Source organism: Cylas formicarius, unplaced genomic scaffold (assembly GCF_029955315.1).
Source record: "Cylas formicarius isolate icCylForm1 unplaced genomic scaffold, icCylForm1.1 PGA_scaffold_10__41_contigs__length_53128322, whole genome shotgun sequence".
In the NCBI taxonomy this organism is placed as follows: domain Eukaryota; kingdom Metazoa; phylum Arthropoda; class Insecta; order Coleoptera; family Brentidae; genus Cylas; species Cylas formicarius.
The window spans coordinates 7,199,112-7,214,957 of record NW_026844214.1 but is presented as its reverse complement, the minus strand read 5'-3'; the positions used below and the strand labels follow the sequence as shown (position 1 = coordinate 7,214,957).

The window sequence follows — 15,846 nt, the reverse complement described above, 5'->3', positions numbered from 1 at the left end:
GGTTGTGCAATGTATTTTTTTTCATGCAAAATTAATTTTTTAAATTTTGACTCACCCTGTATAACCGATTGGAACCAACTTCAAGACAAGTATAAGATAAATGACTGTACCACTTTATAAAATAGTTAGCATATTAAAGTTACAGGCCATTTTTGATATTGGATGGTTGAGTTTGAATGGTAGTATCTATTAATCTATAATCTATCTATCTATAACTTTTGTATTTCATATTTTTCTCTAAAACAAATAAAATAAACAAGATATATTATTTTGACACACTATTTGAGCACCTTGTATAGTTGTTGGTATGTCCTCACAAATACCGAAGATTCTTTGTTTATGTATAAATCAGCTTGCGAATATAGCTGTGCCCTAATAATTTTCTTATCCGAATAAAAAAATTTCATTAATAAAAAGGTAAGGCGCACTTTTCAAAAGCATCCAAAAATTCGAAAACTGCCAATGTCTCGGTCGGTAGTTAATACGCCGCCCATGTGGCTTTGACATGTAAGTTGATTTTGCGGCAATTGCGGCCACCCCGCACAGCTAACCAACAATAAATAAAGAGTTTTGACCAATAGTAAGGTGTAGAAATGCTTGATCAATTGTCCCAATTTATACAGTTCACACGTAGATGACAAAATTTGGCGACCTGAGACAATTTTTTTCTCAATATACAATAATAAGTGAAATAACAATTTGGCTTGGTATATGTGTAAGTGCCGTATGATAAAAATCAATGGTAGAAAATCTGGAGGCGGAACTCGAAAATTCTAAAACATTCACGCCAACGAGTTTAATTTTAAAGCTAATTAGTCTGCGGAGTGACACGTGCGTTGTCTACCACCAGCTTGTGTAAATCTAAATAAACTAAATTAACAATGGAAGTCTGGTCCAAATCAAATTAAGGGACACATTTTCGTAACCATTCCGGAGGCGGTGATACAACGAGCGCGTTCGTCCTCTTTGTTTATTCATTGCCATTCTGGTGTTGGAAAAGCCGCTAGCTTAAGAAGGAAAATCTAGGATTTTCAAAGGGGGTCATCTGCGCCTGTAATTTAAAGGAGTGTCTTCCTGCTTGGTTATTATTTTTTTTTGTCAAAAATGCGACAATTTGCGTACGAATCCTATGTAGTTTTCATTCAAATTGTAATTAAGTATTTTTATGCTTTATTATAGTGCTTACTTCTGAGATTGATCAACAAACGCTATCTTCTAAAACTTCCGTGAAAGTTTGGCTATAAGTAGCAATATTTTTTTGATATTTTCGCCACATTTTGGGAATTATATAACCCTCCTTAATCTAGGTGTCATCCGGGTACAACATATTTTTCTGATCGATGTAGAACTTTTTAGATATTTTGCCGTCAACAAACAATTTCATTGCTGTCAAGGGATTATGCTTTGCTTCAAGGATTTCCAAAACAGTTTTCTACCATTAAAGTACTACTGCTTTCTAATCCAATCACGATTCTGTCTGCGGGTGGCTATTATTTTGTAATAGAAGGAGCTGACCTATCACAATCCGGTAGTTGCACAACTAAGACTGCGTCTAAAGAAACTAGCAAAGAAAACAACAAACAGGGGTATAGACATCGAAAAACTACGGGACACACAGGCTAAAAACAATCTGGGAAACAAAATTAATGACAACCTAAGGTTAATGGCCCAAAATAATGAAGACATGAAAGGAATTTTACAACAAACAACAAACAATATCCTTGGCCAAAACCAACAAACAAAAAGGAAAGAATGGATCGCCGATGATATCCTGTGCTTAATGGAACAAAGACGGCAAAATAAAAATAATAAAGCCAGATACAAACAACTACAGCGAGAAATTAGAACAAAAATCAGAGAAGCAAAAAATATCTGGAGAAGAACCACGATAGCTTTCATCTACATAAAAAAATCAAGGGGTTTACCAACACTGGAAATAAACGAAATCAAACGGTACTAGTAAATGAGTCAAACAAAATTATAGTAGATCAGCAAGAACAATTTGAAGTATGGTGCAAATACATTAAAAAAGTGTTCGATGACAACCGCACAGACAGGCAGGATGCGAAGGAACTGGAAGGCCCAGAAATTATCATGTCAGAACTTAAAAATGCACTACGTCAAGAAGGCAAATGCAAAGCGATGTGATGTGATGAATATAGTCTTATGTGTCACTTGTTAAAGGTATTTTTGAGAATCATACACACCCAAATATGGAGAAGATTGGATGCTAACATTGGCGAAACTCAGTTTGGATTTAGCAACGGCTTCGGAACACGTGAAGCCCTTTTTGCAGTACAAGTCTTAACACAGAAATGTCTAGATCAACGGACAACCGTAATAGCTTGCTTCATAGATTACGAAAAAGTTTTTGACAATGTGAAATATGATATCCTAATTAACTTATTAATCAAACTGGGACTCGATAGTAGAGACATCAATATAATTAAACAACTGTATTGGAATCAAGTGGCCCAGATAAAGTGTGATAACCATCTCTCGGATAAAATCAAAATTATGAAGGGTGTAAGACAGGGATGCGTTCTTTCCCCGCTTCTGTTTAAGATATATTCAGAGGCAATTTTCCAGGAGGCTTTGGAAAAAAAGAAGAAAAAGGAAGGAAGGAAAAAAGGAAGGAAAGGAAGAAAATCCTAAACAATATTCGGTATGCAGATGACACTGTAATACTAGCCCACACCATTCAAGATATTCAACAGCTATTAAACAGAGTAAATACTATCAGCGAAAATTACGAACTTAAAATAAACTACAGTAAAACGAAATTCATGGTAATATCTAAAACTGGTATTAACAATGCGTCACTGTCAATTAATAACCAACCCATAGAGAGAGTACACCGCTTTAAATATTTGGGAAGCTGGCTAAATGACGAGTGGGACCCAGATGAAGAAATTAAGACAAGAATAGAGATAGCCAGGAGAACGTTTTTTAAATTAAAGTCGCTTCTCCCAAGGAATGATCTTAACCTGAAAACACGCTGGAGAATAACACAATGCTATGTTTTGACTACCCTACTTTATGGTGCTGAGAGCTGGACTTTGAAGGTCTGCAGCATGCGAAGGGTGGAAGCTTTTGAAATGTATCTCTTTAGAGGGATCCTTAAAATACCATGGACGGATCGTGTGACCAACGAAGATGTGCTAAGACGAATGAACAGAGAACGAGAATTACTAACCACTGTCAAGAGAAGGAAAGCCTCCTATTTTCGCCACATTTTTAGAAATCAAAAATATGCCGTATTACAGCTGATCATGGAAGGAAAGATGGAAGGCAGGCGCGGCCTGGGTAGAAAAAGATTTTCATGGTTGAAAAACCATCGTGATTCGTTCCGCCGTAAATCTTATACGCATGACTGAAGATTGCGAAGAATTCCAAAGGATGATGGCCAACCTTCACTAGAATGAAGCAGGCACTGGAAGAAGAAGAAGGAGAACTTTTCTTCGAATTGCATATATACAAACCAAAATTTTTAATAAGCCATGAGAAGTATTAATCTTACATTCATCATCTTCCTGAAAGAACTTTCGGAAGGAATTTCGGTTGATACGATTTAAATTTTTCTAAAGACGCATGGAACATCAAAACTTTCAGTTACTCGTCGTTTATAGTATAGTAAGTGCGGTAAACGGCATTTGACTCACGAATTTGGAGGAGCATTAAATTTGTTTAAATGTCAGCAAAGAAAAGTAATAGTACATTATGCAAATAGTGCGGTAAACGGCATTTGAGTTTATTTGGCGCGGGCTGAGCGAGTGTTTAATAAACCAGTGTCTTGTGTTGCATGCTATACTTTTTCCACGACCGTAACGAAAAAATCAGAATTAAAAAAAAAAAGACAGATTATGGGAATACTCAATTTCGTACCACTCAAACAAAATATTTACTAGTTGCCATAAACCTATTCGTTTATCGTTCCGATCGGTTCTGCTAATGTTGTTTCTTTTTAACTGTGTACGTTAGACAGATTGTTTATTTAACTTTTACAATTGATCATTAAGTAGTTTATTTAAGGAAAAAGACTGTAATTGGAAGAAAAATCATCCAAGGATAGAGCTTTTAAGAGGATTCAATTTGTAAGATCGTATAAGAAAGCAAAACAAGGTCGGAAACTTCAATTTTCTTTTGTTTGTACTGATGAGACTTGGATATTTGACAACGGTACAATTGGTCTTGGAAAGATATTAGTATAAAAACTGCAAAAATCTCTAAATTTCATGCGAACGGTATGTCAAATTTCTGTCTGATATATTGTATAAGGTTGTTCGGAAAGTCATTTCGTTTTTTCCCGTCAGAGGACTTAATTACGTTTTTTCGAAACCAACTTCACACTTAAGCCGCATAACCATTACATGTCTTGAGAGCTGATATTGCAAGGCTTGTGTGTGAAAAAGTTCTATTAATTCTACGCAGTAGATTTTGGTTGGTGCCCTTTTAAATATGGAGAGCAATAAGCAGCATTTTCGTCATATTTTACTTTTTTAGTTCAGAAAAGGTAAAAATGCTGTCCAAGCGAGAAAAAAATTGACGGATGTGTATGGAGAAGGCGTGTTAACAGTACGCCAGTGCCAGAACTGGTTTGCAATATTTCGATCCGGCAATTTTGATGTCGAAGATGCACCACGGTCTGGAAGGCCGGTCGAAGTTGACAAAGATGCGATAAAGGCATTAGTTGATGCAAATCGGCGAATAACCACACGAGAGATCGGTGAGAGATTAAATTTGTCGAATTCGACTGTTTATGGTCATTTGAAAGGCATGGGCTTAACCTCGAAGCTCGATGTGTGGGTGCCCCATGTCCTTACGGAGCGAATTTGTGTCGTCGCGTTGACGTGTGTGATTCGCTCCTCAAACGTCAAGAAAATGATCCATTTTTGAAGCGGATTATTACTGGGGACGAAAAATGGGTTGTATACAACAATGTTAAACGCAAGAGGTCATGGAGCAGAAAAGATGAACCGGCTCAAAGCGTGTCAAAAGCCAACATTCACCAAAAAAAGGTGATGCTCTCAGTTTGGTGGGATGTCAAAGGAATCGTTTTTTTGGAGCTTTTGCCGGACAATACAACGATTAATTCAGAAGTCTATTGTCATCAACTGGACAAATTGAATGATTCACTTAAAGAGAAGAGGCCCGAATTAATCAACAGGAAGGTTGGAGTGTTCCACCAGGATAATGCGAGACCTCACACAAGTTTGGTCACTCGCCAAAAACTTTTACAGCTTGAATGGGACGTACTGCAACATCCACCATATTCTCCAGATCTGGCGCCTTCCGACTACTATTTGTTCCGGTCTCTGCAAAATTTTTTGGATGGCAAAACCTTTACCTCAAATGAAGATGTCAAAAACCACCTGAACCAGTTTTTTGCCAGCAAGGACCAAAACTTTTATGAGAGGGGAATTATGTTACTGCCAGAAAGATGGCAAAAGGTGTTGGACCAGAATGGCCAATATATAATTTAATAAAATATTTATTCATTATACGAAAACTGTCTTTCATGTTCCCCAAAAAAAAACGAAATGACTTTCCGAACAACCCAATATAATATTTTTCTGTGTATTAGTTTTGTTGGTACATTTTTTCAAAAAAAAACACATTGACATGACCGACAGAATTGACAAACGTCAAATTCAAGGTGTGGGAAATATCTCCGAAAACATTCGATTGCTCCCAAACTCTTGCGATAAAATCCCGGGAATGTCCCAAGTGGCTCGGATCAGTGGGAAACGAAAGTGGCAAACTGATAAAAAATTCGCCACTTTACCACGTCAGTTTCGTTTCCCACGGATCCGAGCCACTCCCGATGTTTTCGGAGTTTACCGCACGCCTTACATTTTGACGTTTGCCAATTCTGACGGTCATGTCAGTGAATGTATTCGCCATAGCCATCTTCCAAAACATCGATATTTATATCCTAGTGATGATTGAAATACCAGTTAACTCCATTTTAGGAATCCATATACCTTTCTAGAGTGTACAACTATTAGTTTTCTTCCTTTAATACCTTTCGTCCAAATTTCCATGAGTTTGGCTATCAGTAGCAACATTTTTTATATATTGTCGTCACATTTTTCGTAATATACAATGCCCCTTAATCAAGCTGTCACCAAGTCTCGATGTATTTTTCTGATCGATGTAGAACTTTTCAAGAATTTTGCCGTCAACAAACAATCTCATTGTTGTCAAATAATAGTATATTATGCAACAAGTGCGGCCTACGGCACTTGACTCACACGTATATTTGACACCAACGGAGCGCAGCGGAGCGAGTTTTTAATAAAAGAGTGAGTTAAAAAGTTTACCGAACGTGTTGCATACTATACTTTTTCTACGACCGTTAGTTTTTGGGTCCATTTTCTCAAAACAACACGAATACATTCACTGACATGACCTTCAAAATTGACAAACGTCAAAATTCAAAGCGTGGGAAATATCTCCGAAAACATCGCTTCCCGCACGCAAGATTGGTGGGTAATTAGATGTAATTAGACATTTTACAGACGGGAGTAGAAAAAATATTTTGCCATTATGCTTCTCTTCAAAGTTTTCCAAAGAAGTCTTCTAACATTAAAGTAATACTGCTTTCTAATCCAAGTTCCATCAAGATTCTGTCTGCGGGTAATGTAATAGAAGGAGAACTGTTCTTCGAATTGCATATATACATACTAAAATTGTTAATAAGCCATGAGAAGTATTAATCTTATAGTCATTACCTTCCTTCATTATCTCTGCAGGGATTTCGGTTGATAACATTTCAACTTTCTTATAGGCAAGTAGAACATCAAAACTTTCAACTACTCGTCGTTTATAGTATATTATGCAACAAGTGCGGTAAACGGCATTTGACTCACGAGTTTATTTGGCACGAGGGCAGCGGAGCAGGTGTTTAATAAACGAGTGACTTAAAAAGTCTTACTTTTGTTTGCTGACAATTTAAACAAATTAAATGTTCTTCTAAATTCATAGCAAATAAATTCAATTTTTTTAGGTAAAAAATAACATTCTATGTAACAAGTTTTATATTTTTTCTACTCCCCTCCGTTTACCACGTTTGTTACATAATATACTATTACTTGTCCGTTGGTGTAAATTTTTTGACAAATCGTATATTATAACTATTTTGTTTATTTATTACGTATATTAGTTTTTAATTTACGTAAGTCAGCTATTTTGAAAAGACTGAGACTGATTTTCCGATCTGGCAGTTCCTTGAGTTAACCGGTTTTCCACTCCCAAGTTTTCAGAATAAATATAAGTTGCCTCGCCCTCCTTAAATCTATTGTCCGCCTCATCACTTCATGGAACGCAGTCTGTTTTTATAGCCCCCGAGGTTTCTCTTGGCGGTACAACACAGGGGTTGTTAAGTTTGAATGATAAAGTGGATTGTTTCAGATATGTCACTGTATTTAAAGATTCGGTGTTTTAAATCTAATTGTTAATAGGATTACTGGATTTATTTTTTGATCAATAAAAATAAATACTAGTAAATCATTTTTATTTACAGTTATTGCAGTCTAATGGTAGTTTAAAAAAAGATTATAATATTTAAAAAATGTGTTTGTTTCTCCTGCAAACTTTTCAATCCTGTTTACAATAATGAAACAATCTATATTAATACTTTCACGAGGAGGACTAAAATGAAATGTTTTGAAATTTGTTTTCATATTTGCCAATACACACACGCGTACGCTCATACACAAATAAATTTTTTTTATGTTCTTCAATGCGACTATAGATATCAGTGTGTGTGTTTATGGATTTCGCTTCTCAAGTCATGGGAGTTGAGAAAGGCAATTTATATGTATTAGGCGAATCAAACTTTACAGGATAAATGTGTTATTTTTTTAGTTTATTGGCGAAAATTTTAAACTGAAGATTAGGTAAGTGCTTCAAATGTAAATTGCGTTACAATCTATCTATTATATTGAGTTTATTAATTTATGATAGATGCAGTTGGTGTCATCACCATCAGTTTTTCTCGTTTAAACTTAATTAAGCTCGTTTTTTGTTCGAATATTTATGAATCGCATTTATTAAGCTCTCTCAACTCAACAAAAATTATAAAATTTTCTAGAAATATTCACTTACACTTGCAGAAAAACTTACCTGGATAGTATCGCTTCAGGTAGCTATCTCCAGCGCCCTCACTCAAACGGAACTCGTTCAGAATCATTAACAATAAAATTACGATAGCGATTTGTGTGCAACAAATCATTCCATGTTGGATTTTTGAGCTGCTACGGGTCATTGGGACCAATTTTCACGAAATAAAATGTACGTGTTCCAACGCCCTGAGTACACCTACAATTAATCAAAAATGCCGCGAATCAATTTGCATATAAATTTTTCGTAGTGACTGAGTTGAAGTTTAATGTAACATATGTAGGGCGTAAATCTTTTATTTTTAAAGGACATTCTTAGTGAACAGCGATAAGACTTTTAACTTGTAAACTTGTATTATATTATATTATGTTAGAAAGAAATGACTCTAAATTATTTTCCAAGGGAAGCAATTTGTTATTGGTTGATTTGTGGGGACTGGTGAAATTGGAATATGCTGTCAGTTTTATGAAACGTATTTTCTTAGCCGTCGAAGTTTTGGAGTTATTTCTATATCGTCTTGTGTTTGTAATTAGTAATAATTAACTTGCTGTTATTCAATTGTTTTTCAAGATTCAGTGTGCCATATTTATTGAGGTACCATATACGAGGGGGTATCCAAAAAAAGCCGGAATCATTTTTTATAAACTATATATTATTTTGAAAATCCCAGAACGACCTTATCCCCTTCAAAATACTCTCCATTAGAACTAATACATTTGTCCCAGCGGTGCTTCCACTGTTCGAAACATTTTTTATATTCATCTTTGGCTATAGCCGACAGCTCATCCCTCGTTTTTGTCTTGACCTCCTCAATGTTGTCAAATCGCTGTCCTTTCATGTCCCTTTTCAAACGTGGAAATAAGAAGAAGTCACACGGAGCGAGATCAGGCGAGTAAGGTGCATGGGGCAGAGGAACCATGCCATTTTTAGCCAAAAACTGCTTAACAGAAATGGCTGTGTATGCAGGTGCATTATCGTGGTGAAAGAACCAGTCCCATGTCCGCCACAAATCGGGTCTTTTTTGTCGAATACTGTTGCGCAATCTTCTTAAAACTCCCAGATAAAAAGCTTGATTAACGGTCTCACCTGGTGGAACGAACGCTGCATGAACTACGCCGTTGATGTCGAAAAAGCAAATCAGCATCGTTTTGATGTTTTATTTGACCTGCGACATTTTTTTGGACGGGGAGACAGTGACGTCTTCCATTGGCTGGACTGTTGCTTCGTTTCTGGATCGTAACCATAGCACCATATCTCGTCACCAGTAATGATCTTTGTAAGAAAATCTGGATCCGTTTCAAGCTGTTGATTCAAAGCACGACATGTTTCAAATCGATGTTCTGTTTGCATGCCAGTCAGAACAAGAGGAACAAACTTGGCAGCAACTCTTTTCATTCCCAAATCTTCCGTTAAAATTCGTTGAACCGTGCTCCAAGACAACCCACTAATCTTTGATAATTGTTCAATTCTCTGTCGACGGTCTGTGAGCACAAACTCTCGAATCTTTTCAATATTTTCGTCGATTCGAGCAGTTGATGGACGTCCAGAACCAGGTCGGTCATCAATTGACTCGTCGCCATTTTTGAAGCGAACAAACCACTGGTACACTTGAGTTTTTCCCATCGCATCGTCTTTATAAGCTGTTTTTAACATTGAAACAGTTTCAGCAGCACTTTTATCGAGCAGAAAACAAAATTTCACAGCTGCACGTTGTTCTTTTAAACTTGCCATCGAAAAAAACGAAATAACAAAAAAACAGCGTTAACAAAAATTGGCACTGCAAGTAAACAAAACAAGTTAAGTTTAAAACGAAGGTGGCGTTGAACTCGCAATAAGTTGTACTATCCACAACTTAGCGGCAGAAAGGTGTACTGTACAAGCTCTGCGCGCGGCAATTCAATTCCGGTTTTTTATGGGTACCCTCTCGTACATTGTAATACAATTTATTTCTTACTCAATACTAACATTATTCAACGTTGTCACTTGCGATGGCCAGTGACTAAGAAGTTAAGATTGTGGTTGATGTAATAATCATTGATGAATAAGAAAAACCCAAGCGAGGTAGGCCTGCAGACCTTCATAAAAATTTAATAGTTAAATACCGGATTATGTCGTAAAAGCGGTATAGCGTTTGGAGAACTGTATAAATGACTAACCAAAACTAGCCAAATGGAATATACCCAAAAATATTAACAGAGCCGTTTTATAAGTGCATTTGAATTCCACGCCTTTGAAACCATGAAAACATTTTCGAGAATTAGTGGGGCATTAGAGAGATTTCTAAGTAGGTTTCAACGAGTTTAATTAGAACATTTGTAGATTTCGTGCAAAGTTGATAGTGTGAGAGAGATTATCACTATGTAAAAATGATGAAGTCTGATGATGGTACTTACCAGAATCGGTAACTCGAACATTTAGAAATCATTTTTGACAAAAAACAACGCGAAACACAAAATTCGAGGGATCACCTCAGTTAGTTAAACGAGTTAATTTTGAAAATTTTGTCCACCAACTCTTCTCACGATCTCGAAAAGGTGAAATTTTGGAGGTTTCGATATTGCCATTTGTCAAGAAAATTCGTGGCCAAAAAACTTACTTTAAAATTATACACGAACTAAATTAGTATTTTAATGATAAACGAATATCTGAAGATGTTATACTTTTTCTACCACCATTAGTTTTTGCGTACATTTTTGCAGCACGAATACTTTTACTGAGTAACGTAGGAAATCGCCATCAAAAGGGATAAACGTCAAGATAAACATCAGTCAATAAAACACTGACACCTCTTCGGCTTCTGTGTAAACATTTTAGACTAACCTCATTACATTACACATTACACATTACTCATTACACACATATGCTTCTTCTTCAGACACTGATGAAACTGGTCATGTAATATGTTACGTCAAAAGCAAGTTTTTCGTAACATTTTTTTTCCTGATCGATCTTAACGATTTTCAGTTCAATTTAATGTTTCGGTTAGTTTTTGCGAATTTTCTACAATTCATTTTAAAGGTTGCTTTGCTTCTCATCTTCATGCGTCAAGAAACGATCAAAAGGCAAGACAAAATCCAGAATATTGTATTTCGAGAAAACCCGTAAAATGAACACATTTGAATCATGTACCGGAATAATTTATCATTTTAACCCGTCGTTTTTATTTGTTCTCGAAACGGTGTTTTGTTAACTGGAAGGTCGAAACGGGTAGGTTTTATATCCAACAGAGTACACAAAGATAACGAGCGCTTGAATATTTAACAAACCTCATTTTCTAGATGCTAATAAATGAAAGCTCTGCGGGAAAAGAAATTCAAAATAAATTTTCGCCTTTTTCAGAAAAGTGTCTTTAAACTTTTACATTGCTTTTGTATTTCTTATATCGGGGTGCAAGCCACTCACAGTACGCAAACTGCATAATAAGATGCTGCTAACTGCCAAGAAACTAATTTTCATTGTGCCATATTACTTAAAGGACAAACTGAAATGAGACAAAATTTTAAGTTATTTCATTTGAATCTTTGTTTGCATTTTCAACCGAAATTTCGCTTCCAATTTCTTGTTGTCAAGTTGACCAACTTAACTTGGGACTTGCTAATTGATATTGTATTAGTTAAACTTAATCACACGCTGTGAAGCTAAACGCTATGTTTCGTATCAGTATATGATATATATGTTATATATGTTATAAATTTTACCTGAATGGCTTAACTACATATTGGCAATTTGTAGATTTAAGATTATATTAGATTAGAATATATTAGAAAAAATAAAATGTTAGTCCTGTGTGGACAACCCGCATTATATTGAAATATTGCTGATTCCTTGCATAGCCCTGCTCAAAATATTGCAGCTTGTAAAATGGGCTTTAAATAGCAAAAATACTGTGAAGTTAGAGTTTTCCAAACGATCTACCGTTTTTACGACATAACTCGGTATTTAACATTGGTAAATTTTTATGAAGGTCTAACCCCATCTCTCTTGGGTTTTTCAAATTATAAACACAAAACGGAATAGAAATAACTCCAAAGCTTCGACGGCTAAGAAAATACTGCTTCATAAAACTGACAGCATACTCCGATTTCATCAACCCCCACAAATCAAGCAATATCAAACTGGGAACACATCCATTATAAATCAATTATCTACATAAGATATAAACATTATGTCTAAGCCTTATGTTAGAAATCAGTTTAAGCTTTTTAATGTGTTTAAAATATAGAAGATTAACCTATCTAATGGGTAAATTCAACTTGAAAAAGCACACTGAAATAAATCAATATAACAGTTTAACGAAAGAAAATTTCTCTACTCTTAAAATTCGACAGTCCGCAAGGCTCAGTTATGGCGGCTAACGACTTAAGTACGGCCCTGGCTTGTGGTACAAGTGCTGAGAAGAATGGTCCCTTCCTCTTTACAACTGGCCGATCATAAAGTCATTTCGAAGTCATAACCATAAAATGTTGTAAAAACGGTATATCCTACGGAGAACTCTACCAGTCGGGTTTGTCATAAGAAAATAATTGGATTGAAGAACATTTTCAAGCATTCTTCAATTAATATATAATTTGAGTTATTGCGAAGTTTATTTTAGAGAACATATATTTTTTTCAAATGGTAACGTTTAATTAATAGTGGTAGAAGAAAAGTCATGCAGGAAGATTACTACTGCCCAATATATAAAAGATGTGGATATAATAACATTGGGTAACTTTATTAGTTGTTTGTTTGGTTCTAACCACAGAAGTGAATCATACAGGACCTGTTGTTGTGAAACAAATATAGACATTTCGGCAAGGGACGAGTGGGGTAAGCTGTATTTCTTAAATAAGAATGGTTGCTGTAGTAAACAAGTAACCACTTAAGGTGGAAGCAAATAATTCTCGAGAGAGGCAATTATAATATAACAATATTAAATTTTTATAATTATATTGCCTATAAATAGTTATAGTAAAATTAAATAAACTTGACTCACTTTTGGAAATAATGCAAATCACATCCAATGCATTTGAGCATTTTCTGGATGTCTACAGTAGAAACTACTAAGCAACAAATACACAAAACAAGAAAATAAGTATACCCGTCTATGGAAAGCCAAGTTCTTTGCAAACTTCACAGTATTGCAGCATTTTTGCTATCACTCTTTGTATTCGCAAGACTCAAAAACACCACAGCTTAAAAAAACTCACTATTCTTACAAAAATGAGCAAAACCAGAAGTACAAGAAGGACGTGAAAAACTCCCTCTATGTTAGTGTAACGTTGTCATATTAAAAAAAATATATTTCCTGCAAACAATATCGCTACTCTTAAAAAAGATTTTTAATATACAGTACCTACTATAATCAGAAACATTGTATTGGATTTCAAGAAAAATGCTCCTCATGTGGGCTGCTGCATGCAACCAGGTCTTATTGGTGCAAATCGAGAATTGAAATGACAGGGCTTATTCGCTGAAAATGAGATTTTAAATGACCGCCCATGCGCATATTGAATACCCCTCCTCGATATTTTTTTCATGGTGACTTTAAAAGTGCCTGTATTATCTGGATAGGCAGGGCCTCTATATATCTAGAGCTATATGGTCGAAATCAAAGCGTTTAGCATTTGTCATTTCGGCCTTCACTTAAACTCTTCGGCTATCATCGTAGATGCTTCGAGTAATATTTTAGTTGGAACACCAGTACTTGGGTAACGTTCTATGCGCAACCATCTAGACCATATCTTTACATTGAGCAGACAATAACATAAAATTAGGCTTTACTTACGAATGACTAAATTTCGCATAAAATGTTGTTCAAAAATTGGTCTCAAATTCGACAGCACTCGGTTTTAAAACCACACTGCACTGATTAAACTTACTTAAAAAATTAACTTGTAATCGATGGTATAATAGTAAACGTTGTAAAACAAAATAAACCACTCGCAAACTGGCGCGGATATTTCAAGCTTGCGGAATCGTATTTAAGCATCTGAATCCATATCGGACGACGCCCGATGGCGTCACGAAGACGGGCGCCGCTCTCGAGTTCCTGCGCTTGCGGTAGCATAAAAATTATTGGAGAAATAATGCACTTGTGGGAAAAAAAATCTGCATTTTTTCCAGTCAAAAAGGTAAGTGAGGCGATGCGTGAGATAGGCGGAGACATCGAAATATTTACTGACATAATATGGATATTATATGTATACAGTGCGGCACATCGCAAACGGAAAGTATATTAGGTAGGAAAAAAGTTGATATTAAAACTATTATCATCATTCCTCATTAATTGTTCAAATTACTTCATATCGGTGTCTCTGAAATTTTGTAGTACCTGATAGTGTTGTACCATAAAATTGTATATTATGTGCGGTAAACGGCATTTAAGTTACGAGTTAATTTTGCAAGAACGAAGCGCAGCGGATAAACGAGTGACTTAAAACAAATATCAAAATTCAAGCCGTGCGGTAAAATCTCCGAAAAAACCGATTGCTCCCGAATCCGTGCAGTAATATCCCGGAAATATCCGAATTATTTCGTTCGTCAGGTGGTAAAGTGACGTTTTCCGCACGCCAGATCGGTGTATAATTAGGAATTTTACAGAAGGCAATAGAAAATTAGTATATTATGCGACAAGTGAGGTAAACGGCATTTAAGTTACTAGTTTATTTGGCAGAGTGATTAATAAACGAGCGACTTGAAAAGTTGTTTTACTCCCGTCTCTAAAATACCTAATTACACAACGATCTGGCCTGCGAAAAGCGTCACTTTACTAGGTCAATTTCGTTTCACATGGATCCGAGCCACTTCGGACATTTCCGCGATTTTAACGCACGCTTTTGGGAGCAATCGGATGTTTTCGGAGATATCTCCCACGCCTTGAATTTTGACGTTTGTCAATTCTGACAGTGAATGTATTCGTGTTGTTTTGCGAAAACGTACCCAAAAACTAACGGTCGTAGAAAAAGTATAGTATGGAACGCATTCGGCAAACTTTTTAAATCACTCGTTTATTAAACACTCGCTCCGCTTGTGTCAAATAAACTGGTGACTTAAATTAAAGACTTAATTAAAAGAAAAATGTTATGCACTATATCAGACAATTTCAATACTACGTGCTATAAGCTACAATTAAAACTTAGTGGATTAAAGTCTAGTCGGTAAGTAAAGTGATGTTTATAATTTAAGTTCCCAACAGAAGTTTTACACATCGTTCGCATGAAGTTTTGTAGTTTTTACAGTTTTTATATTAATACCTTGCCAAGACCAATTGTACCATTTTCATATATCCATGTCTAGGTACGAACAAAACAAAATTGGAGGTTAGGACCTGCTTTTTCTTACTTATACTATCTAAAAATAAAAATAAACCACTTAATGATACGGAATTTATCAGAAACTATCATTGTAATTTACCCGTACTTTACGGCATAAATTTTAAATTGTGAGCACTGTTTAATGATGTCATTGCAAATTTACATTTTATTACTCTCGCATATTGATAAACTAGATATAGAGATAGCAAGCCAAAAACACAAGTGACCAAATTTTTGCATTTCGTTTCACCAGAACGTCTAATATTCCATCGAGACGCCCTGTATATCTAGGTTTTCGTATCCTAAAATAGTAATAGTAAGCTAGTAATCGGTAAATGTTCTACAAATGTACAAGAACCCTTCCAAATAATGCGCAACAATTAAATTATAAAGAACTCTTTAGCCACGAGTTTCTTTATGCACGAGA

General features: G+C 35.6%; 1 protein-coding gene across 2 annotated transcripts in view; it reads right to left on the bottom strand.

The window, feature by feature from the left end:
* Nucleotides 1–14,048, bottom strand: part of LOC132706610 (uncharacterized) — an 86,273-nt gene extending 72,225 nt beyond the window's left edge. Inside the window, exons 1-2 of one of the 2 annotated variants that reach the window (XM_060678046.1) lie at nucleotides 13,892–14,048; nucleotides 8,128–8,322 (exon numbers count right to left, since the gene is read on the bottom strand). In XM_060678046.1, coding sequence (XP_060534029.1) covers nucleotides 8,128–8,269 — 142 coding nt within the window. In that variant the 5' untranslated portion in view covers nucleotides 8,270–8,322; nucleotides 13,892–14,048. Of the gene's footprint in view, nucleotides 1–8,127; nucleotides 8,323–9,210; nucleotides 9,324–13,891 lie in introns of those variants that run through there. The other variant, XM_060678054.1, reaches the window with a different exon arrangement.
* Nucleotides 14,049–15,846: the final 1,798 nt, after the last annotated feature.